The sequence below is a fragment of the Eleutherodactylus coqui genome, chromosome 5, assembly GCF_035609145.1.
Source record: "Eleutherodactylus coqui strain aEleCoq1 chromosome 5, aEleCoq1.hap1, whole genome shotgun sequence".
NCBI lineage: Eukaryota > Metazoa > Chordata > Amphibia > Anura > Eleutherodactylidae > Eleutherodactylus > Eleutherodactylus coqui.
This window is the reverse complement of record NC_089841.1, coordinates 127268092-127295009: the sequence shown is the minus strand read 5'-3', so window position 1 is coordinate 127295009 and position 26918 is coordinate 127268092. Positions and strand designations below refer to the sequence as shown.

Genomic DNA, 26918 nt, shown 5'->3' with positions numbered 1-26918 from the left:
AGAGCCACTGTTTGTAGCCATTCAGGCTAAATAAGTCCAGAACAAGGAGCACTCCCCTCCACCAGAATTTACTAATGTAAGTTAGACAAACCCTTTAAACAGCTACATTTTTGGGATTTTTAAGTTCTCTATCTAGGTCTGAGAAACACCATATGTAAACCAATAGGGTCACTAATAATCTGTATTTACAATACAGGTTTCTAGAACCAGTGTAACTGAAAGAAACATGGGTCTACTTAAAGCTTCTGCTCAGACATCTACATAATATTTTCATTTCATTTTAATGTTTACTAGTAGTATGCAACCTAGTTACCAACTACTGAAGTTTGGCGCAACACAATATGCCTCAATCATGTCTCAGGGTCTTTTCAGTTTAGGTTTCTCCTTTCAAGCACCAGATCCGTCCTGGTGTCAGTCTTCCATGTAGAAAACGGGGAAGGAAGTGAGGACAGCACCATAGACATGAGACAAAGACCTCTTTGGCGTCCGTCTCACACAGCTTCCATCCCCATCAGTCTTTCACACTGGATAGAAAAGTCATCTTCAGTGCTTTCTAACCAGTGTAAAAGACTTATAGGGTCGTAAGCTGTGTGAGGTGGAAGCCAAAGAGGTCTCTGCCCAATATTCTCCATGATGTTGCCATCTTGGTGCCCGTGGAGTTCTCTGCATGGTGGATGGAAACTAAGATGGTACCAGCACTGGAGAGAAGAGACAATATGAAGACAGCCTCACAAAGACCCCTGCAGCAACAAGTATTGCCGTATGGTTGATTTCACCCAAAAAAATAAAAAACACAAGGTCCAAAATATTTAATTCTCTCACATCTGTCTATGGTACCAAACTGGATACATGCACCAAAGACTAATGACCAAGCATGCCACATAGCACCTCAAAAAACAACAAAACAAATGAAAAGTACAAGGGTGGTTTCACATCTGCGGCGTAATTTCCGGCCAGAGGCTCCGTCAGAGATACGGCTAGAAATACCAGAAGAAAAGGCGCTGCATGCAGCACTTTTTCTGATTCCAGAAGACAGCCAGCTGGGCGGAAAGCGGGCGGACCCCATTATAATCATTAGGGCAACCCAGCACTGTTCGGTTCTGTCCAGAGAAGGAACCATTCAGCCGCGCTGATACGCCTTTCCTGCTCTCCCAACGCAGAAGGAAAGTGGATTCCCCAGCACAGATGTGAACGCACCCTAATTTTCTATGGAAGAAGAAAATGTTGCATATAACCAATCAGATCACTTATTCTATAGTCTACCCTGCAACATGGCATAAAAAGCAACAGTCTGATTGCAGGCAGCTTCTTCACCCTTGTCTGCACAGGTTTAATCCGTGACAGCACATGGGAGCTCTGTCAACACAAACATTGCGTAAGAAGAAAGTGATCTGTGCAGTGCCAACCATACAACAGAGGACTCTTCGCTTTACTTCATGCTGAAGATTGCAAAGTCATACACACTTAAATCGCTAAATAGAATTCACATACTGCTGTGCGTAACCTGCAGTAAATGTAGCCGCTGGATCAAAGAGTCTTAATATTCTGAAATGTGATTACAACGCAAATCCGGATTGCAAACGAAGATCAAGGAATAGTCTTCTGCTACAAAGTGGTCATTTTTATCCCAACTCTAGTAAAAAGGTTCACATGCAGTATCGGTGCACAGCAATATATGTAATTCAGGACTAAAGAAAGTCTAGAAACCAAGATATTTGCTAGGGTTTTGGGTGGTTATTGACACACCAAAAGGTCACTGAAAGTGGTAGAGTGGTCTAACTACTAGCTAGCTCCTAGAGTCTACATTATGTGCCCATCACCAAAGTGAAAAATCTAAAAATTAAAAATAAGACTTTTTTTAGTTTATGATTTTTTGTAAAGTAAATATATACATTGTAATTTAACCCTTTCCAATCCAATTTTGGATTCAGGGTTTCCTAAAAGGCTTTCTCTTTTTGCTGTTATACAGCGGTGCCTTCTGCTGGCTAAAGCCAGTCTGTGTGCGCCATAGAGGCTGCGACAGCGGAGTGTCTGACAATAGACGGTAAGAATACCCTGTCGGACGTCTTCTGACATTGGAGCTGTACAAGCTTCAATCAGAATGTAGGAAGACGTCAGACAGTGGATTGGAAAGGATTAAACCCCGAATTCCCTCCTCCCACCCCCATGATCATACTTTAGTCTATAGCCAAATGTGAATTTAGTGTTATAGTTTTGATACTAGTTGTTTCATCTTCACACAAAGCAAGGAAAATAAAACTGGATACGTTAAATGATGACATATATTCCAAGTCTCTGGAAAAATGCAAAGTTTAGCGTTGCCACATAATGAACAGCAATGGATTCAGGAACACACTAAAATGCACCACATAGGCTAGAACGAAAAAAGCATGCTACGGGAATCTGGGGTTGGGTGGCACGCGGGGGTTACGGGACGCGCAAGTAGTCAGTCATGCAAAGAAGCAGAAAATACCTGTACCGAGCCACCATGTCTGTCAGCTGCTAGGTGGGCTCTTACGTGATGGGGGTTGGCCTGCTGGGAGTCCCAAGCTGCCCTGTGGTCTGCCGACTGCTCATTATATAATGCATAAAACATGCATGGAAAAGGAGGGAGAAAAACCCAAAACATATTAAACACCTCATGCGTCATCACAACATGTGAAATTAAATAAAGAGAGCAAGCAAATCATATCAGAGTAAGTAGAGTTACAACTACAGCACACACTACACTGTAAGCAGATATGGCATGCACACTAGAGAAGCAGAACAGAAGAGAATTAGTAGAGCCCAGTGGGGTTAGGGTTATGTTGGGCATGAGATAACAGACTGTGGTGCACGCACAAGGCGGCAGTGTGCATCACACATCCTCATATCTGTGCATATGACAACATGTATAAATATACTGCAGTGTGGATATACACACATATTTATACAGAAAAACCGGGGAAAACATGGATGAAATTTAATGGTACATTATCATGAAAAAAAAATGGTATTTAATAAGAAAAATGGCAAATACATTTTAAATAAGATGTGTCTCATCTCTACATTCTGTACTATTTTAATGAATGTAATGCACAAAACCCTAAAGACTATAGCCAGCCATATACATTAGATCAATGTTGGCTGAACCCGCCAATTACGGCGTGACCGGCTGACCATATACATATGTAAGCCTCCCAAGTCTCAACAGCAGATGAAGCGGGCAAAAGGCTCAGTAGCTGGACTTAATTAGGCCCGATCCTTTTGTTCTTGACGAAATAAGCTGCTGTACTCCCAATTCAGAACACATGGACCCTCGGCTAAGCATGCAAGTGTTCTTTGGGTGGCGGGTTGGGCTGACCGCTAACTGAATTGTATCTAATTGGTTTGGGTCCACAGCTCATGACCCCCGCTGATAAGACAACCGTGGCATGGTGCCTCTTCAAGGTTTACACCTGAGCATGATCTGGCTAGTGTGCAGAAGACAATATTTTTTCATTTTCTCTTTATAGTGGCTGTTCTGAGTACTACAGGCTTGTCCGATTCACATGAATGAGACATGGCTGTAATACTCAAAACGGCCACTACAAAAAAAAAAAAGTATGGTGTTCTGAGTACGAATAGCATTGTGTTTAGATGTAAGCAATGAAGAGGATGCAGTGCTTCCAAAAGCACCATGACCCTTTCAATCAATTGACTAACAGGGATCCCTGGCAGCAGACCCCCATTGATCAGATATTGATGCTTTACCCATTTTTACTGTATCCAAAGCAAGAATCCTTAAAGATTGTCTGTACAATAAGACTCACTAGACTGTATACATTATGGAATCTAATGCAAGAACTGCCTACAGGTTATGGCAGTACAATACTTTATGATGTTTAATGCAACACACCACAAAGACTAAGGCAGTACAAGAAGTACTATTTTACTGTGCCTAATGCAAGAACCCTAATATACTGCATCTCTACAATAAGTGCTACCTTACAGCACGTGGTGCATACACCTTAAAAGTTTACATTAGTACAATAAGTACTATTTTGTTGCACATGGCCCAAGAAATCCCCAAATATTACATCAGTGCCATTTTACAGTCTATAATACCTGAACCCCTTGAGACTACATATCAGATATAGCTCTTGGTTGTAGGACAGAACAACCGACTTCAGCAATGGAGAAAACCCAAGATGCAAGACTCATCGTTATGGAGCCTGTCATATTTTTCTATTTTTTCCAAATTATGCAAGGAGGTTTTACCCAATACTTGCAATTCTATCACTCCCCCCACTTATGTCTCAGAGGTAATACATAGTACTGCCTGCTCAAACAACTTATCAAGAACAACAAGTGTACAAAAGGGCACAAGTATGGAGACCTTCACTACGCCTCATTGAAAAAGTAGATTTACAAAAAGATAAAACAGACTTAAGTTTATTTAGAGTAACTAAAAAGTTTTATCAGTGAGCTGAATGAAGAAAAGCTCCCTCATAGCAGAATTGCTTTTTCTTTACAAAACCAAAATTTTGCTCCATAAGCAGAATACTAAACTATAGTTTCAACTTAAAGGGGTATCCTCATCTCAGTTTTTCATGACCGAGATGGGGAAACCCATGAGTGTCATTCCAACCATCTGTCGGAAAGAGTCGAGCACTTATCGCTGCGCTTTCTGTAGCCCTTCCTGAAGTGAATGGAAGCTACAGAAACCGCATAGCCGTGCACTACACGGTCTTCATAACTCGTACAGTTACAAAAACAGCGTACAGCGGAAAAAGCACAGCACTAAGCTCTTTAAATAGGCTACAGCTAGGTGTCTGGTAGCCATGGCAGAGGCTTCCCATCTAGCTATGAAAAGCCAAGTTCGCAATGCCCCTTTAATACAACCACCCATAAGCAGACAGAAAATAGAAAATGTAGACAGAATAAGGAAAATACAGAGTGGACCACGAAGAGGAAGCCCGGTACTACATGTTTATGAAAGCTGTGTAGCAGAGAATATGTCTGTGTAGCCAACAGCAACCAATCACAGTGCAAGTTTTAGTTATGAGGTAAGATGAAAGCGGTGCTGTGATTGGTTGTTATGGGCAACAAAAACAGATTTTCCTTTAAACAGCTTTCATAAATGTGTGGTGCCGGGGTACTTTTACGTGGCTATCCTGTATATATTTATCAATATGGAACAAATTTGCCATGAGGAAAAATATTCCCATCCTTGTAAGGGCAGATCACAAAGTCTCTGATCTGCCCATTTTGATTGGATGAATCACATATTTGTGCTGTAAGTAGACAGTTGCACTTCCCCTAATAATAGTCCCAATTGTCATCTATTTTCGGTGTTGGCTATTTGCCATCAAGTAGCATAATACAGCATCCGATTAAGGCCGCCTGCAGGCATTCGGGTTGGATCCAGCGGCGAGGATTCTCGCCGCAGGACCCGACCCGAACGCCTGCAGGGACCAGCGCGTACTCACCCGCGCCCGCCGGCTCCGGCTGTTTGACGTGCCCCGCACAGATATAGAGCATGCCGCGATTTGCCAAATCGCGGCCGTCTGCATAGGATTGCGTTTGTTAACGCAATCCTATGCAGGCTTCCAGCAGCGGAAATTCTGCGGGAAATCCCGCCATGGAATTTCCTCTCGTGTGCAGGCGGTTTAAGGAGGATGTTAATGTGGAGTTTTTCCATGTGAAACTATACACCTGAGAGATTCCAATCTTGTATGGCAGTATCTCTGGTACCCGGTGGCACATGTGGCAAGGGAGTACAAGCACGGGCCACATATTAAATCACAATTCATTTGCAAGTAAGAATATTCTCCAGAAATGAATGAAAACTAAGCACTCAATATTAGGCTAAAGATCAAATTAAAAAAACACTTGATGTAGCATGTTAGAGGGTGGTGTGCAATAACTTTTGCCAATGAGACAGTGTTATTTGTATTACCATACAATTTAGATTTATTAATTAGGAGCAATAGGTTTACCAATGAAAATCAAACCAAAAAGAACTTAAGAAACCAGTTAGGACTAGATGGACATTGTCTTCATTCGGCCTAACGAACTATGTTACTATGTTACCAACATTTACCTGGTTTTTGGCTTGCTGCATCTTATCTCTGTGTTGATGTGCTTCTCTGTTTGATGAAAGAGCTGGATCGGCATGAATGGAACCAACTGGTGTGGGCTAAAGTCAAAGAAACAAAAATTTATAAAACTAAGAATAATTCAAGAGCTGAAGACCGCCTGGATGAGAGAGTTTTGCACAAACCTACGGTATGTAGAATCTGTAATGTTTGGGTGTTCTGGATCTCCAGGACAGATATTTGGCTAAAGTTGAGCTAATACGCCCAGTGTGCCTCCAGAAAGGACACTATATTTACTCATTTACAGGGCTACCCCATAAAGGAATCTCTTAATCCAGAGCCGACATGACTTATTTTAGTTATCCATAAAAACCCAACTGATGACAAACCTATTTCTGTCTGTTAGATCTGATCAGTACAGTTTGGGGGGTCTGGTTAACTAGGTGAGATAACCAACTTCACTAGAATAGTAAAGCTACTCAGATAACAGTCCTCTCGAGAGCACAACTTTCCAAGCTGTATGGCTTGAACCTGTTGGGTGTGCCATAAAGAAAATTACAGTTTTACTGAAGCTATCCTTAAGAAAATTCGTCCAGAAATGTATGAGTATATTAAAGGGATTTTCAGAATTTGTTTCTTTTTTTTTTTTTAATTCATGCTCCACATTTATAAAAACAAACTCTTCTATAGTCGCCTTCCCTGACTTCTTGCATCTCCCATCTGAGACAGGCAAAAGTCAGCCTTTGTATGGGATGTCACAGGCTGCTGCAGCCAATCACAGATCTTAGCATACCAGTGCTGAGGTATGTCATTGGCTGCAGCAGCTTATGATGTTATGTAAACAGGTTGACTGCTACCCGTCAACGCAGACCCAGTGGACACGTCAAAACAGTGGTGCTGTGGGGAATTGGAAAAGATGTGTCAGATCACCTAATTTTTATAATTAGGGAGCAGGAAAAAAAATAAAAAATTAACTTGGAAATCCACTTAATAATCTTAACCTTATACTGAAAATAATGTGTTATGGATGTTAAAGGAAAAATAGAAAGTTCCCATCGCAATGATTATGGAGCCCATCAAAATGAATGACCCATGACAAAACCAGTTGCCTGGTAGGTTCTGAAGAAGCCCAGAAAAGGGATACTGAAACTCACAAGTTTTTGTATGTAAATCCTTACGTGCCGAATATAATCCAATAAACCATTCTGTATTTCAAAAGTACACAACACATATGCACAGTAGTGCAAATGTTACCAATATACTGATGGAGAGGTCATTCAAGGCTACACAAAGATTCTGAATAATCAATTAAAACCTTTCCTAGAAGTTCACAAGTCAAAAATTAATTCAGAACTTACCAGTTGCTTACCAATCCAGTCATACTCATAGTCAAACATATATCCCTTTCGATCAAACAAGTCTGTAAATAATTTCCGTAAGTAGTCATAGTCTGGTTTCTCAAAAAAATCTAGCCGTCTTACATAGCGCAAGTACGTGGCCATTTCCTCTGTAAATAAGGGGAAAAACGCATTTTAAGTGGAAATCATAAAAACAAGTATGTAACTGAAGATTCAATATCAGTTAGAGGGATTACCCAAGCCTTAGATATTGATGACCTACCCTTACCCTTCAATATTAGATCGGTGGGAGTCTGACGCCCCCAATAGAAGCTGCCCTCTTCTTCGGCCTGCGACGTCGAATTCATTGGTCACATGGCCTTTCCTAAACTCAATCCCTTTTGTTTTGAAAGGACAAAACAGAAGCGTGCATATTCAACCTACGCTGGAGGCTCTGACGCAGATCTGATCACAGCACAACATATGTTGGCTCTTTCCAACACTGTAATTGATGATAATTACTGTTTCTCTTTTATGAAAATGTTTATACTTTCCAGCAACTAAAACCTGTTAACGAGCAGTTCTAACCTCTTCTGTCGGCTCTCCTTCATGATAGTTAGCTAGAAGCTGATCACAGATTGTGCTGTAAACCCCCGAGAACATCAAACACAATTTCAATCGTTTTATTACAATGAAAAAAATCTATTTTGCTCATAGAATCCTAGACTGGTAGAGTTAGAAGGGACGTCCAGGGTCATCAGGCCCAATCCCTGCTCAGTGCGGGATCACTAAATCATCACAGACAGATATTTGTCCAGCCTTTTAAGATTACAGTTCAAATAAATATTTCCACAGTGTCTTTTGGGTAAACTTTTTTTTTTGCCCTTTGGCAGAGGTATAAGTTTAATATAGAGGTGAACAGAATACAGGGGAGTTGAAAAGTAAGACCACCTAATTAGTAAAATTTGACTTTTTTGTTGCCCTGCAATGTGAATTTTGATAGAAATAAGTTGAACACACCTAAAAAAGTTTAAATAATTGCCCAAGATATCTATTTTTTTATTTTCTAAATGCAGAAAATGTTAAAATTAGAGCGGCAGCTGTATTTACTGAGCCTGCCCTTTTCTGATGCAGTGCTACTGCTAGGATGCTCCCCACCAGGCTTGGTCTACATTGGTGCAGCAGAAATAGGCGCATATACCCATGCGACCATGGCAGCCAAATCACTGGCTTTAGCAGACTCATGCCGTACACTAGCGAGAACTGAAATTGGCTGCAGCGGTCATGTGGGTATACCGATATGTCACTGCCACAAGAGGAAGAACAAGTGTGAGGGTGATGTACGGATAGGGAATCAAATTGGCGAATATAGCAGTTTTTTTCATAAAATTTACTGCATTTAGAAATAAATGCAGCTCTCGGACAACCCCTTTAACTGCCAGTAGCTACCTAGCTTCTGGGGTTTGTCTAAATAACATGGCAGTAGAAATAATCATTAGAAATAATGGCCAAAATCTTGAGATGCTAAGATTTCTACATCAACTCCATAATTTTATTTTCACTCCTTACTTCCAGTGCAAAAGCTACACTAAAAGTGCATTTTGTGAAGAAGCCCATAAGCATTGCCAAGTGACTTCCAAATCTATCTTTCAGAATATATGTCCTATCTTCTGGATGGCAGGAACAAGCATACAAGGCAATGCATTAGCAAATTTACTGTCATTTAGTCTGCAATTTAGAACACAATAAAAGTAGACTGTAAAATGTGCTCATTGCATATATAGCCAAATTTAATAAAACCTTCTGCCTGCTCCAAGAAGCCCCAATTTACATACAGATGAATAAGGAATCTTAATAAAAACCAAACTGGAATTTAAATGAGGCTCTAGTGGATATTTAGTAGGCATTGTTCATTCGAGAGTCTGTTCTACAAAGAATGATAATGCCACTTGTCTACAAAAGAAAGTAGTTAGTTACCTGGGAAATTCTCGCAGAGTACTTCAATTGGAGTCGCTCGCTTTGTATCTCCAATTTTTTGATACCTTTCTTTTAACGTGTCCGCCTACAACGAAGGAAGAGACAAAGCTTGACTGCATTATCACAAAAAACCTAATGGATCAAGTGAACGTGTTATGCAGGGATTACCAGCAATAATGTGGTCTAACAGGCCTTCATCAACTGACATTTGTAGGAATAGCAGTAATAAAAGTGATGGGAGGCACTTATACGGGTCTTTTCTGCACTCCTTCTGGTGAAAGGGCTTCAGAAAAAAAAAAAAACTTTGGATAAATGGAACCAGCCTCCTAACATCAGGGGTGATCTTTTCAGTATCTGCTAGCTCACCTCTTCCAAAGCTTCTGTAAAGGCCCATTTAGACAACGATTTTCACTCAAAAATCACTCAAAGGCATCTTTTGAGCGATAATCATTGTGTCTAACTGCACCGACATCACGCAGTTTTTGTTAACAGCCTGGCGCTCCGTGCAGAAGAGAGCTGGATGCAGAAGACAAGTGGCCCCGCTTGTCTTCTGCATACCCCGCTCGGAGCGCTCAGCTGTACAAAAGCCAGGCGCTCCGCGCAGAGAACAGGTGGATACAGAAGACAAGCGGCCCCGCTTTTCTGCATCCCCTGCTCGGAGCGCAAGGTGATCGCTCAACGTTTGAGTGATCACCTTGTGCTGTAAAAGCACACAACGATTATCACTCAAAAGATTTTTTTTGAGCGATAATCATTGTCTAAGCCAGGCTTAAGTGTACTTAGTTTATCAGTTTATGGGTTTAAATGTAACAGTTTTCAACAAGTTTTCTAAAATCTTATCACCGAGACAGTTGGAATTCCCAAAGAATTCAAAACCCTATCACCGAGGGACCCAAAGAAAAATGATATTTAAAATTTAACCTTTATTAATCTCTAAACTAAAATACGTGAAGGCCTAGTTTAACATATATTTATAAAACCTCTATTAAATAAGTGCAGTTGGTTCGAGGTGTCTCTACTAGGAGAGATACACTATGACCCTGAGGATATTTGTCACTATTTTCACCTAATCACCACATAAAGTGGTGTCAAAAACATAAATATCCTCGGGTCAGATAGCAATATTGGGTAATACTCTCGCTTGCTTCACTGAAAAAAGGGGGTATGTATCCTCAGAAGGTATTTATTTGTAAATCCGAGGATATCTATCACCCTTCAAAAAATATCACATATACCACTATAATGCAAAGTGGAATTAGTGATATATAGACTTCTAGGGTAAAGTTAAACGATAGAAACTCCCCTTATAGAAGCAACGACCATTGCTATAGAGTTTGGTATAAAGTTTCACCCATACTTGATTCTCTTGGTATATAAATCATAGTATGGTGGACTACCAAATTCAATGAACTGAACCGATCTGTAAGTTAAAGTAAGATAAGGGTAGGATCAGCACAAATACTATAGCGCTGACCACCTTTCCCTTTAACGGCAATCACACACGCCGTAACTGCTCTTTTTCGTGCTCCTCAGGCACTAGGGTGAGCTGAGAGACGCATATAAAGAGAATCCCTAGATTAATTACAGGATCTCTCTATGCTTTCTCTATTTTAAGATGTATGTCACCCTAAATGTCAGGGATGCATTGGAGTCAATTACCATCAAAGTTTTTTGTGACTCACAATGCTAACCCTAACCTCCTCTGTTATAACCCCATCGACGCGTTTCAACAGTTTAAATGTTTGACTGTGTCATCAGGATGGTTTAGGTATAAATACAAACAGCCGTCAAGGCTTTGATGCAACCAGCCTGACGGCTGTGTAAAAATGAGCAGCGCTGCTCATTTTTACACAGCCGTCAGGCTGGTTGCATCAAAGCCTTGACGGCTGTTTGTATTTATACCTAAACCATCCTGATGACACAGTCAAACATTTAAACTGTTGAAACGCGTCGATGGGGTTATAACAGAGGAGGTTAGGGTTAGCATTGTGAGTCACAAAAAACTTTGATGGTAATTGACTCCAATGCATCCCTGACATTTAGGGTGACATACATCTTAAAATAGAGAAAGCATAGAGAGATCCTGTAATTAATCTAGGGATTCTCTTTATATGCGTCTCTCAGCTCACCCTAGTGCCTGAGGAGCACGAAAAAGAGCAGTTACGGCGTGTGTGATTGCCGTTAAAGGGAAAGGTGGTCAGCGCTATAGTATTTGTGCTGATCCTACCCTTATCTTACTTTAACTTACAGATCGGTTCAGTTCATTGAATTTGGTAGTCCACCATACTATGATTTATATACCAAGAGAATCAAGTATGGGTGAAACTTTATACCAAACTCTATAGCAATGGTCGTTGCTTCTATAAGGGGAGTTTCTATCGTTTAACTTTACCCTAGAAGTCTATATATCACTAATTCCACTTTGCATTATAGTGGTATATGTGATATTTTTTGAAGGGTGATAGATATCCTCGGATTTACAAATAAATACCTTCTGAGGATACATACCCCCTTTTTTCAGTGAAGCAAGCGAGAGTATTACCCAATATTGCTATCTGACCCGAGGATATTTATGTTTTTGACACCACTTTATGTGGTGATTAGGTGAAAATAGTGACAAATATCCTCAGGGTCATAGTGTATCTCTCCTAGTAGAGACACCTCGAACCAACTGCACTTATTTAATAGAGGTTTTATAAATATATGTTAAACTAGGCCTTCACGTATTTTAGTTTAGAGATTAATAAAGGTTAAATTTTAAATATCATTTTTCTTTGGGTCCCTCGGTGATAAAGTTTTCTAAAATACATCAGGTTCTCCTCACCCTTTCACTTGCTGCTGGTTGCTCGCTGTTTGAGGTCTCTAAGTTCTGATTTTCAGGTGGTCTTCCCCAGTTTTCTGTTGCCCTGCTGTTTGCAATCTACTTTCAGGGAGAAGTCATGTAGCAAGCCTAGCATTCCTCGAGTAGTTCGCTCTTCTGACTTCCTTGCCCTTACTTCCCATGCTGTATTGCAATGTCTCTGGTCCAATAAGCAGGGGGGTAGTATCTGAATGCTACCACTCTGCTTCCCCAGAATGATCAGGCATTTAGAGACATTGTGGCCAAATGGTTAGTAAACCCAGTATAATGTGTGTCGACACACACACATACACATACACGCTGCATCAGCAGGAGAGGCAGAGACTGTGGAGATTATCACAGTGTCTGCAGATCTGTTAGCATGCAGCCTCTTAGTACAGAGGGCTGCCTGTGAAGATAGCCCTTCCCCCTGTTATGAAAATGTGTGTTCTTGTTATGACAGAATCTGTGTACCTAACACCACAGAACTGATTGCAGACTAGCTGGACGGAGGACCCCTAGTGGCAGCCACTTCAAATGTAATTCACAGTGCTAAAACAACATTCTTAAGGCAAGTATATTACAGAAATTATGAGACTAAGGTCTCCCCTGCCCACGGCCGGCTCAGATTCAGACAGCGAAATCTTGCAGCGAAATCAGACCCGGTGACCCCCAGAGACCCTATACTCACCCCCATACTCCGCACTAAATAGAACATGCTGCGAATCTCTTCCGCGAGTGGAAGAGAAAAAAAACGCAGTTGATTTCTGCTTGTGGGCAGGGAAGCATAGAATCTCTATGGTATGGATAATGCTGCAGAATTTGCGGCGGGTGTCTGGCCACGAAATCGGCAGCGAAAATCCGTCTGTGGGCATTGGGCCCAACACAAACTAGTAGACTAGCATAATTGATCTGAAAACTTAGTGCGCCTTTAAAGTTCACAGGTTAATAGTTTTGGAGGAAAATTAAGAAATCTCATTCCTCAGATGTAAACGCAATCAACTTAATAAAGCGTCAGTGCAACATTTTATTGTAAGGCCTTGGTGACACAGGCAGTTTTAATGTGATTGGATAAAAAGATAAAGCAGAAGCCTTGTTCCGCTTTTTCCTCCCATATTGTTCTTCCAACAGAGTTTCCCAAACTACCCTTTGTAAGCTTGTACCACCTAATAAATTCTTTAAAGGGGTATTCCCATCTTGTATGTAACATCTGCAGGGTATGCCATAAATGTCAGATCAATGTTTGATGTAGGTCCTAAAAGGTGGGGCCCACACCTATCACCAGACTGAAGCTCCCCCTACTACAACCAACCACAGCAGCCACCGGTGGCCAAGAGTATGGAAACAACTGAACTGGCTGTTCCGTAACTCCCATGCTATGTACACAGTGCTGTTTCCATGCCACTGGCCACAGTATATTAGACTGCATTCCCATCTCAGCTATTTTTGGCTAATTTGGATATACCCCTTTAAAGTGGTTTTGATGTTATAGACATAAATATTACATTAAGTCTTTGTTCCCTTTTAGGAATATTCATGTACTTTACCTTAAGTCCTTGCCAAGGTAGGCTTCCTCGTAGAAAATACATAAACATATGTCCTAAAGCTTCTAAGTCATCTCTTCTACTTTGCTCTAAAAAGAAAGAAAAAATAAGTTACCAAGTACTGCAGGTGTTACAGCACAGACCTAAGGACAAGAGCAAATTGATAGTTGTCCTTTTTAAATTCATTAGTGTTCATACACATTTCTAAGGGTAAATATGGCCTGGCAGCCAGGGGTAGTCCTATTTCAAGAGTGGAAAGGGGGATAAACGACTACTAAGGCCTCATGTCCACGGGGAAAAGAAGAATTAAAATCCGCAGCGGATTTTAACTCTTCTCCTGCACGCGGATCCGCACCCCATAGGGATGCATTGACCACCCGCGGGTAGATAAATACCCGCGGATGGTCAATAAAAGGGAATTTAAAAAAATATGGAGCATGAAAAAAAAAGACATGCTCCATTTTCGTGCGGGTCTCCCGCAGGCTTCTATTGAAGCCTATGGAAGCTATCCGATCCGCGGGAGACCTAAAATAAGAATAAACTTAGCCGCAGCGGACCGGGCAGATCTTCCCTTCTTCGCGGGCGAATCTTCTTTCTTCGGCCCGACGGATGTGCCCGGCGCGCCGCCGCCGAGCACATTTGCCAGCCGAAGAAAGAAGATCCGGCCATGGAGAATCCGTAGCGGGCCTCATTTTCCCCGTGGACATGAGGCCTTAAGGCCACATTCTCATGGGAGTTCTGGTCTCCGCTTGGGAGTCTGGATGGATCCAATGGATGATAGAACCAAACAGCACTGAATGGACCCCACTAACTATAATCAAAACTATCCAGCTTTTACCCGGAAGAACCAATACAGCATGCTGCACTATTTCATCTTGGATTTAATGCCGGAACGGTGCCAAAGACTCTGAACAGGGGCATTGATGAAGATGTGAATGCAGCCCAACACCTATTATGCCGCTTATTCCTATCAGGAGGGAGATAAAGGATTGCATTGATGAAGACCCAGCCTGTTGGATCCTCGTTTGAGGTACTGTCTGGGGGTCTCCAAGGACAAATCAGCAGATTCCAGCAAATTCATTGGGGTCAGCCAACTGAATTCCAATGTCTATAGCTAGCTTAAATACCGTGCATGCATTAGGTAAAAACCATTCAAAGCTGACCCTCCTGACAGATGAGGCCTGGGAAAAGAAGAAGGATCAGGCAGGCATGTGTAAGGCTCATTTACATTGCCAGATACATTGGAACGGGCATGCATTGGCGGTGAGGTCGTGATCGTCTATCATTTGCTTGACATGGATTTACACTGGATATCTGCTCATTGGGTCTCACCGCTCCTCTGCTCAACCCTTCTGCGACTCTGTTCTAGTTACCAAATCATTACAACGCCCATTTACATGAATCGATTTGCCGCAGATGAAAGATGATTTTCGGGTCGTCATGAAAAAGCCGATCAGCAATTTTCATCTATATCTCTGAAAAACTAGCATGAACAGAAAAACTCTGCCCATCGGTGATTTTATTCTGTAATTAACAATTATGACTCTGCAGAGTTTTAAGAAGTCCAGAAGAATATAAAGTTCCCTAATAAAATGATCCATCATCCAGAGCTGGGTCCAGGCTGCCATATTCTGCTTTGTGACTGCTGGGCCCATAGGTGCTAGTAGTGCACAGAAATACACACCACTAGCTGTTCTTCGGTATGGAAAGGGTCACCGATGACCTACCGAAAGTTCATGGAAGTCTGGCAGCAAAATTGGCAACCACAGCCACTGATAAAGTGAGGCAGACCGCACATAACGGGGGTAGCGATGGACCACATGGTCAATTAATAGCCATGTTTTCCCTATAAGAAAGAAGCAGCGAGAGAACTAAAGCAGCCATCCAGTGTGAGGAACCTGTAATGGAGCACCCAACATCTCAGCTTCCTGGATCCCAAATAGTATGGCCTAAACTGCAAACAAAAGTATTTCTAACTTTTTTAAAGTGGCAATGACGCCAGAACCATTACATATGCACTTAATATGTCATCATAGGGGTCCAATCTCCATCAATTATAAGTGGCATATCATATCAATATAGGTCCTTAATGTTACTAGTCAGTATACCCCTTTAATAACCGTTAAGGCATAGCATAAAGTGACAAGGACATTATTCTGATCACCTGCCAACTTGCTGACAGTTGTGAATTCTAGCACAGAAGAACAATCGAGCAGAATACGACTAAATGTTTCTTCCCACACAACAAATATATTCTCTAGACTTCTATTTCCAGTAAGGAAGTCCACTGATAATCTAGTTGGCACGGACGCCCTGCATTCTTTAGTGGGTGACAATACAATAGCATTTCTGTGCAAAAGGATACAGAAATTTCAAGTATTGACGCTTCTAAACAGGCGGAGAGAAATGCCCGGGGCTATTTTTAATGACTGCTCTCGGCCAGAAACCCGAGCTGCTGTAATGTTACTCGGTCACCTGAAAAGTCCAACATATGCTACACACACACACTCCGAGCTCAACGCAGCGCCGCAACCTCATAGCCTTAAATTAGTAATAGACATTCAGGTCCTCTGCCAGCAGGTGGCAGCAATAAGCTACTTAGAAAAGGTTCACATATTCACTGAAAAGGTGGAAGACGGTGCAAATTAGTTGGTTTTTCCCCCCTTTTCTGCAAGTTTACATATTCCATAACTGTTAAGTGAACGACCGCAGAGAGGAGGGGAAAATGGCTGCAGCTTAGTATTTCCAAGCATGCCAAGCAATCTGTTAATGAATCTGGAAATCCTGAACAGATGTAATCATAGAAACAGGAAAATGGATAGACCAGACAGATCAATTCCATCTTTCCTGCTTTCAAACTGTAGATCTACTTAAGCTGCACAGATTTATTTTTTATGTCTAGTCCTGAGATTTTTGAATTCAATTTCTTTATTGACTTGAAGACTAAGGCACTGGGATGGCTGCCAACGTAGACGATGCCACGGCCTTGCATGCCAGGCCCCCAATTACACTGCAGAAATATTTCACCACGATGACCAGCGCATATCTGCAATCAGGTTAGATCCAAATGAAGATTTGTGCCGCTATTAAAGTGTCTGTGTTGCAGCATCCACGCTTATTCTACTCCGTGTGGGGCTTTAAAAGACAATTAGGACAGTTATAATTCTGTCACTTATGTTACGGGGTTATTTTTGCATAATCTTTAGATTGGTGATGTTGATCAGAGAAAACAGCGACTTCAGTATCAACGCACAACACGGACATCATCAAAGCACCATTACATGGGCCGAAGCTCTTGTGGACCTAGACTCACACCTCAGTTTGGAGCGGGAGCTCAAGTGCCAAAGGCTCGTACTTCATTGACTTAAAGCAGCCTTGGGACCGCTGCAGCCAGCGCTCGGCCGAGCAGCCTTGGGACCGCTGCAGCCAGCGCTCGGCCGAGCAGCCTTGGGACCGCTGCAGCCAGCGCTCGGCCGAGCAGCCTTGGGACCGCTGCAGCCAGCGCTCGGCCGAGCAGCCTTGGGACCGCTGCAGCCAGCGCTCGGCCGAGCAGCCTTGGGACCGCTGCAGCCAGCGCTCGGCCGAGCAGCCTTGGGACCGCTGCAGCCAGCGCTCGGCCGAGCAGCCTTGGGACCGCTGCAGCCAGCGCTCGGCCGAGCAGCCTTGGGACCGCTGCAGCCAGCGCTCGGCCGAGCAGCCTTGGGACCGCTGCAGCCAGCGCTCGGCCGAGCAGCCTTGGGACCGCTGCAGCCAGCGCTCAGCATCAGACAAGACTGGAGGTGCTGGAACTGGAGGAAGACTCGAGACAAATATATGGCCAAAATGCGCAAAAAAAAAAAAAACAAAAAAAAAACACATGTTGGTCTCTTGTCCTCCAGCCCCAGCACCTCTAATCTGGTTTCATGCTGGAGGCTGTTGCTGTGGTCACGCGACTGCTCAATCAATCACTGGCTATATCGCTCATGTGCCGCTCAGGAAGACATAACCAAGGAGGACAAATTGGACACGATGAACTGCACGTAATCACTGCCAACATCAGACCAGACCAAACCAAAGGAGCATCCCCCCTCACCTCCCCTTCATCTTAGCCATGTATCTGCCTCCTACCTTGTTTGTTGGAAAACTCCTTTAAAGGGATTCTGTCAGCTTATTTTATATGTAATCCAATTCTGACAATTAAACCAAGGGATTATTTGCTTTGTCGATCATATTTTCTGTGCAATTATATTGCTAGGGTCAAGGGGAGAATGTGCACAAAGGGTTAAAGGGGTTGTCTCGAGGAAGTAGTGACATTTTTTTTGCCCAGTCCCCCTTATTAAGCATACATTACTAAGCACCCGTGTAAATGACTTTTCTAGCCGGTTTCTACTTACAGTTCCAGCGTTTCAGCAACTTATAAAAATTTTCCCAAGATGGCCGCCGTCTCTTTTCCCGTCGCTTGCTGTAGCCCGACGTGCGCGCTCCCGAGACGCTACCAGCTGTCTCTCCCTGACAACCAGACGCCATGCAGCAGGTAACCGGCGCTAGGCCCCGGGGCCACGGCGCTAGGCCCCGGGGCCACGGCGCTAGGCCCCGGGGCCACGGCGCTAAGCCCCGGGGCCACGGCGCTAGGCCCCGGGGCCACGGCGCTAGGCCCCGGGGCCACAGCGGCAGTCCGTCACTCCCGTCAGTCCGTCACCCGTCACCCATCACTTACCTAGGCGGCTGGGCGGCTTCTAGGCACTGCTGGGCGGCTTCTCGGCTGGGCTGCTCCAGTTTCTGCACCTTCCTTTAACAGAGGATGGTAGCAGAACGGCCTCTCCAGCGCGCTCCCGAGAAGCTACAGCTCGTCTGCGCATGCGCAGAAGAGCTGTAGCGGCGAGCACACTGAAGCGGCTCGTGCTCAGAGCAGAAGACCGAACTGCGCAAGCGCATCTAAAAAAGCAAGCCGCCAGCGAAATTAGACGGCACCATTGCGACGAGGACGCTAGCAACGGAGCAGGTAAGTGAATAACTTCTGTATGGCTCATAATTAGAGATGAGCGAACGTACTCGGATAAGCACTACTCGTCCGAGTAATGTGCCTTATCCGAGTACCGCTGTACTCGTGCTGAAAGATTCGGGGAGCGCTGCGGAGCGGGGAGCTGCAGGGGAGAGCGGGGAGGAACGGAGGGGAGATCTTTCTCTCCTTCTCTCCCGCCCGCTCTGCCCCGCTCCCCGCTGCGACTCACCTGTCAGCAGCGGAGCGTCCCGAATCTTTCAGCACGAGTACAGCGGTACTCGGATAAGGCACATTACTCGGACGAGTAGTGCTTATCCGAGTACGTTCGCTCATCTCTACTCATAATTAATGCACGATGTATATTACAAAGTGCATTAATATGGCCATACAGAAGTGTATAACCCCACTTGATTTCGCGAGACAACCCCTTTAAAGAGGATACGTCACAATGAGACTTCGGGTGGATTTGAATTGCAGAATGTGCAGCGGGCGTCCGCCTCCAGATTCCGCAGCAAATACCGCCCGTAGCATGCTATGGAAAAGGGATTCTTCATGCATACAAGTGGAAATCAACTGCGGTTTCTGCTTGCAGATAGAAAATCGCAACATGCTCTATCTGCCTACAGTGTCCGCACGGACAGCTTCCATTGAAGTCAACGGAAGCTGTCCGACGCAAGGCTCGTCTGCAATCGACAGGCCATGAATTCTGCGAGAAAAGTAGGAGTTTAATTTAAAAAGTCTGTACTGCGCATGGGTGGCAGCAAACCGTGCAGACCATCCGCAGTACAGATAAACATTCAAGGAAGCAGGTGGGTGCGGACACCGCTGCTGCCAGGGCCGGTTTCTGCATGTTGAACCCGGCTCTGCTGTGTGCATGTGGCCTAAGGGATTCTGTCAATAGGGCCATGCTGCCCGAACTACGGACAGAGTGAACCTGAAGATAGTTCTGCTCATTAGCCCCATGTAGGTTTCACCCTGAAGCGCTATGGTGTTCTAGAGTAAACACACTTTGAAGTTGGATTCTGAGCTGCTCTCCGGGTCATGCCCCGCTCTCCCCGCTGACATTATGTAGACTGACAGTCCTCGCCCTACACACAAAAGAGGAGAGCTCTGTCACTCTGTACGGTGTGAGCGGGTAGGGGATGGTGCGGCCCACCTCCGTGACTCGAACTTCAGCTCACAGTCAAACTTTAAAGTGTGTTTACACCGTAGCGCTTCAGGATGAAGCCTACACAGGGCTAATGAGCAGAGCTATCTTCAGGTTCACTCTGTCCGTGGTTTGGGCAGCATGACCCTAGTGACAGAATCCCTTTATTAGCCTCATTGGGACTTATCCTCTTTAACCTTGTGTGCTGTATGTTTGTGCCCATTCTCCCCTTTACATACATAAACAATATAACTGCACAGATGAACATGGTAAGTGATTCCTTCTTTCATCGCAAGGAGTTGTACTGAACAAAGCGCGCACAACACATGAGCATCTTTATATTAAAATACCAGTGGATTTTATTAAAGAGAACCGGTCACGTCCCCACAGCAAAATAAATTAAGTTATGGTGCTGTTAGGGGGCGTGGCAGAGCCGGTGATGCATCTTTTATGCTCCCATGATCCAGTGGTGTCCTCCTCCAGTCCCTGTGGCACATTAAAATCAGACTCTTTTCAGAGCCCCATGGTCATTCTCTCCTGTACAAAAATCTATGTATTAAAAAAAATTAAGTGCCGAAACGGGTTTTTTTTTTCCAATAGGCCCCCCGTTCGGCGCGATACAAACCCAAGGGATGGGTTAAAAAAAAAATATTATATATATATATATATATATATATATATATATAAATATAAATATATAAATATATATATATATATATATATATATATATATATATATATATATATATATATAAATATATAAATATATAAATATAAATATATAACTTACCCGAATCCCCGCTCTGCGATGACTTCCTTCTTCCTTCTCCAAGATGGCCGCCGGGATCTTCGCCCACGATGCACCGCGGGTCTTCTCCCATGGTGCACCGTGGGCTCTGTGCGGTCCATTGCCGATTCCAGCCTCCTGATTGGCTGGAACCGGCACACGTGACGGGGCGGAGCTACAATGACGACGCGGGACCAGCTCTCGGGCACGTGCGGCCCCATTCACCAGGCAGAAGACCGGACTGCGCAAGCGCGTCTAAAAACGCCAGAAGACAGCGAATTTAGACGGATCCATGGAGACGGGGACGCTAGCAACGGAACAGGTAAGTGAATAACTTCTGGATGGCTCATATTTAATGCACAATGTATATTACAAAGTGCATTAATATGGCCATACAGAAGTGTATGACCCCACTTGCTGCCGCGAGACAACCCCTTTAAGTAATTCAATTGCATGTATTTTTGCGCACCACACAGTTCCAAGCCAGGCCAAGGAGCAGAGTTACCAAAACCGTTCTGAGACCTTCCAGGGACAATTTCTTTTGATGTTATGGGAAGGACGCGTCTCCTAACCTCCTGCAGGAAGTTTTCACTACCCTACTGTGGGCTCTTGGCAAGGATGAGCTGACATATCTTAACAACTGGTGATACATAAAGCATTTAGATCAGACAAGCTCACAAAAAGAAATGAAATGTTGAGTAACTAAACGGATGCTCAGAATTAAAAAAAAAAAGCAGCAGAAGGGATTTCAAAAAAATGGAGAACAGTTATTTTCAAGAAAAGGCAATTTGGTTATGTTACTCTTTTTTAAAAAAGGTATAACCATCAAGAATAAAACTAAACCTTAGGGCTTGCTCACATCAGCACTCAGGGGTTCAGTCTTACTGCTCCGGCAGGAATGGAACCTAACTGTGCCGCACCGATTCCATTGACTATGATGGGATGCAGTCAGTTTCCGTCCGGACCTTCAGTAGATTACAGGATAAAGTGCAGCATGCTGTGCTATTTTGTTCTGAACTGAGCCTCCTACGCTGATGTGACTGAACAGGCCTTATACAGCTTATTAAACTTACTGCTTACTGGGAACTGTGTAAATGCAAGCAGAAGAGCTAAAAATATTTTACTAAAGCTGGGTTCACACTTTATTATCTACAACCAAGTTTCTATCACAGAATTCTATTTCAATACCTGAAAATGGCCAATTACACTATTCTCTTCTCCAAAAATGACAATGACCAAGTGCGGTCCTCATCATCGACTGACAGCTATCTCCGTATACATAATTATATAGACAAGGCTGTAGGACCACCCATTGGACTCCTAAGCTTAGAATGAGCAGAGACTTTAATGAGGAAATGACACAGGTACTGAATCATTTCCCACAAAACCATGTATCTGCTTGGTTCCTTCTGCTCTACAATACACTGCCCACAGGTTAACCACCACTTTCAAGAGGACAGGTTCCTTTTTAGAACTCCTTTACATAGTCCTCGTAATGTGCAAAGTAGACCGAATTGTCTATAGAGCCCTTATGCGGTGGCAGTCTGAGAAGTTGCCCTTCTGATCTGCTGGCATAACTAACATGTCAGGTCATCATTTGGATGGCATAGGCAGAATAGTGACAAGACCAACTGAGGATACATCATATATCAGTTGTGTCCGGGCAGTTATTTTTACCTTGAGTAGGTCACAACTGATGGAAAACCTTTGTACTTTCTGCACCTGTCCACTGCAAGCATCTCTGGCTCCGGGAAACCTTTGGCATCACAACTGATGTTACGGCGCACAACCTGGCCCCACTGAAAACTATAATGATCCACTTTGTTCTCAAACTCCACCTGGCATGGTAAAAAGTTTCTGGAAGGCCGGACACAAGTGAATGGGCCCTTACTATGTCTATATTAATGAACACTCCGTCGAAGAAAAAAAAAAAAAAATCAGTCCCTAGAAGGAGTTGTCGTTTTGCTCCAAAACTCGGAATGCAGTTACATCTCAGTTAGATATGCAAATGATTAGAGTTGCGGAGTGATTCAATGAGCGGTCTTTCCACTATAAGGCGGCTCTCAGAGGCTACTTGTGTGTAGTGGACCTTTTTTTCTACATGTGTAGAGCGTATTGACCACTAGACATGTCTCCATGATGCAATCGAAGAGATTTTGCCCAGTTAACAGAGTTTGATACGTGGACACATTATAGTAATGCGAGAAGCTGGATGGTCATAGCCACTATTTGCTCACCACCTGGGCCGTTCTGACCAGACTTATGAGGTATTAGGACCAATAGACACGTGAGGGCACACAACAGACCACAGTAGAGAAGACCGTCTGATTGTCCGACAAGCACGAGCAGCTCCTACTGTTTTGTTGTCCGCCATCCAGAGACAGGTGGCACCATTACTACCGGCCCCTCTATCTGCCAGAACCATTTTTAGGCACTTGGCTGAAGGAAATGTTGTCCCATGAAAAGCATCATGTGTGTACTGCCTTTGACACCCACCCACCACTTCTTCTGTCGAGAATGATGAAACTGGACTGCTATGGAGCGGAACCAGGTTGTCTTCAGCAAAGAATCCAGGTCTAGCTTGAGCACTGACGACTGCCATGCTCGTGTCCGGAGACCTAGTGGTGAGCGACTCAAACCTGCCGTTGCTGTGGAGCAGCACACTGCCCTCTGCTGGTGTGATGGTCTTGGAGGGTCATCACATACGACAGTCACCCCTAGTAGTGGTACGAGGAACAATGACAGCTCAGTGATGTGTTCAGGACATCCTGCAGCCACATGTTTTCCTCTAAAGCGGCTTCCAGGATAATGCTCAGCGGCTCACACAAGGGTGTCACAGGAATGCCTCCACAACATTGTCATACTTCTGTGGCCTGTCCAGTTGCCAGATTTATCGCTAATAGAACATGTATGGGACCATCTGGGACACAAACTTTGACATCCTAGGCGTTTACACAACCTATAGGCTCAGTTACAGGAAACGTGAACAGATATATATGGAACCTGTATGCCTTTATGCTCACCCATATCACATCATGTAACCAAGCTAACGGCGGTACAACAGGGTAGCAGTGCCTCCATGCCCGCTAGTATCACACCTTGTATCCAAGCTAGAGGCAGTACAACAGGGTACTAGAGCCTCCATGGCTGCCCGTATCACACCTTGTATGCAAGTAGAGCCTCCCTGCCCACCCATATCACATCTTGTACCCAAGCTAGAGGCGGTACAACAGTGTACTACAGCCTCCATGCCCGCCCATATCACATATTGTACCCAAGCTAGAGGTGGTACAACAGGGTACTACAGCCTCCATGCCCACCCATATCACATTTTGTACCAAAGCTAGAGGCAGTACAACAGGGTAGTAGAGCCTCCATGCCCACCTGTATCACATCTTGTAACCAAGCTACAGGTGGTACAACAAGATACTAGAGCCTCCCTTTAAGAGTTCAGTTTTCTGTAATAAAATTATCCTTTTGCTCTGATATTGTAATCACTTATATCAACATAGCAATCACACAGAGAAAGTTTCATTCAAAACAGACAACTTACAGATGCTTGATTTCTTGGGACAATGAGCATTTTAAGGCCCCCTGTCCACAACAGTGATTTCGCCGGCGGTAAACCGTCTGCGAATCACGCCGGCCGACGCTTCCCATAGCATTGCTATGGAAAGCGCCGACACACTATCCCCGAGCGGAAAATCATTGCGATTCTCCGCTCGTGGCGGGCAATTTGCAGCATGCTGCGAATTGCCCCGATTCTCCGCGGTCAGTTCATCTATCAGAGATTCGGCGGCGGCTCCCGGCCTTAGAAACAAACAGTAAAGATGCCACACGTGTATAACAAAACATAATGGCAGTACAAGGTCCCCAGGTCTATTGAACTACAGAAATTGTACTTCACCAAAAACAAAAAAACATCACTTTATTGCTCCAAACATTCGATTCTCAATCATTTTGCCACACCTACCTTTTCCTAAATGCGTGTTTATACTCATGTATCTAGCTGTTCCTGTAAGGCTCTTGTGTTCTCTGTAGGGTATGTGCTTCTTTGTTTCTGGGTCTATGTACTCTTTCGCCAAACCAAAATCTATTATGTGAATTATTTGCTGGTTCTTGTTTCCTGGACGACCTATCAAAAAGTTTTCAGGCTTTACATCTCTATATATCAAGTTCTTTGAGTGAACATATTCCATGCGGGAAATCTGTAAGACAAAGTGTACAAGCATTCAAAATTAGAAGCATATTATTGTGGTTATGCAGATTCACACAGCTCACAAAATTGGGAATGCATCACCAATATTTTTATTATTCCTAACTAGATACTGACATTACTTTTTTCAAATCTCTTTCTATATTTTTTGATTGTAGATTTTTTTATTCTAATGTCTGTATATAACTATTGTGAGCCTGCTGTAAAAGCATATCTCTTAATGCTGCCACCATAGACGGGGGGACCCAATGTCTTTGAGATGATTGTAGATATCCCTTGCGATATGTGCCAAGGTCACTGTGCAAGAAGGGGGAGGAGGTTAACTGTGACCATCACATTCACATATAATATAAATTATTGTATATTTACACACATATACACACACTTGATTTAACACTTTTCCTGCCCAGGATGTATCGCCTATACCCTTGTAGACATTGAAGCAAGGTAGTATCTTCTAACAGTTATACCTCAGGCTGTATTGAAACTTTGGTTGTAGTCTTGTTTTAAAGCTAAGAATCTTTGCTTTAAAACAAGACCAAAATCAAGGCTCTATCAGCAATACAGCTAGAGATGCATTTATACCCATAACTCATAAACGTGCGGTATGTATATCTCTGTCACGAACGTAACATAGTAACTGTGTAAGGCTGAAAAAAGGACATATGTCCATCTAGTTCAGCCAATTTGTTTCATTTTAGGGGGAAGAAAAAAATACTTCAATCTGGAAATCATAATATTCCCCGGATTAACAACCCTGCTGAAGTAATCAGTGACTACAACAAGTAATATCTCACTCAAAAGAGGCATCCAGGCACCTTTTACTGAGTTTGCCATCACCATGTCCTCAGACAGAGAGTTACATAGTCTCACTGCTCTTACAGTAAAGAACCCCCTTCTATGTTAGTGTAGAAACCTTCTTTCCTCTAGACGCAGAGGTTGCCCCCTTGTTACAGTCACAGTCCTGGGTATAAATAGATGATGGGAGGGATCTCTGTACTGTCCTCTAACATATTTATACACAGTTATTTGGTCGCCCCTCAGCTGTCTTTTTTCTAAACTAAATAACCCCCATTTTGATAACCTCTCTGGGTATTGTAGACCACCCATGTAGGGCAGGTGAACATAGCTGTCCACCTGTCCTTAAGTGTCACAAGTGTTAGAAGTCAGCTACCTTCAATGCTCCCGTTAAAAGTGACTGAAGCAGAGGTGCAAATACGCACCCTCCGCCTCACACTTTGGGAGGAGTAGTGGCTATTGTGAGACCACCCCTTTAACAACGCCACCAACAGCAATGATTACATGTATGTACCATAAACATTAACAATGAACAAGACATCCATTCACATCAGGAGAAATAAGTGAGGAAATCACAGGTACTGTGCACGTGACTTACCAGCTGTATGGCTATCATAAGAACGGTTTTCAGGGAAAACGTCCTGTCACACAAGTCGAATAAGTCTTCCAAACTTGGTCCCAGTAGTTCTAGCACCATGGCGTTGTATTTACCGCAAGGACCAAAGTAATAAACCTGAGGTACACCATCTAAATGGGGAGAAAAGAAATATATCAACTGTAATATTTACAGGTTTTGAATTTCTTGAGCTGCCTTGTTTAGACAAACATTACATAAATCGGTAGTGGAGATATTAAAGGGGTTTCTGAGACACTAACAAATCAATGATGTGACCATTAGCCACAGCGTCACATGTGCATAAATGGCACATAACCACCAACGGTAGCGATTAGTTTCAGTGGCCACGTGCATGATCATTTGCAGTTGACCACTAAGAGTGCCTGCGATCGGACTGACAGGGCATTTAAAAGGAGAGTTCATGGGTTTTTCTCTATATTACACTTATCAGCCCCCTAGCCAAGTCTTAAAATGGAACACCCTTAAATAAAAATCAATTATCTGCAAAGCAATTTTTTTCCCCAAACTTCCACCCTTGGAATCCAGCCTATTTTATGCCTTAAGGGCGAGCACCCACTGGCGTTTTTTTACCTGCGTTTTGCGTTTTTCCTGCACAG

At 43.5% G+C, this 26918-nt stretch overlaps 1 protein-coding gene across 2 annotated transcripts in view; it reads right to left on the bottom strand.

The window, feature by feature from the left end:
• Positions 1 to 26918, bottom strand: part of CSNK1G3 (casein kinase 1 gamma 3) — a 132915-nt gene that overhangs the window by 14257 nt on the left and 91740 nt on the right. For both annotated transcript variants that reach the window (XM_066603121.1, XM_066603122.1), the window contains exons 5-10: positions 26284 to 26432; positions 24645 to 24879; positions 13760 to 13845; positions 9374 to 9458; positions 7418 to 7566; positions 6065 to 6160 (exon numbers count right to left, since the gene is read on the bottom strand). In XM_066603121.1, the coding sequence (XP_066459218.1) occupies positions 6065 to 6160; positions 7418 to 7566; positions 9374 to 9458; positions 13760 to 13845; positions 24645 to 24879; positions 26284 to 26432 (800 nt within the window). The remainder of the gene's footprint in view (positions 1 to 6064; positions 6161 to 7417; positions 7567 to 9373; positions 9459 to 13759; positions 13846 to 24644; positions 24880 to 26283; positions 26433 to 26918) is intronic.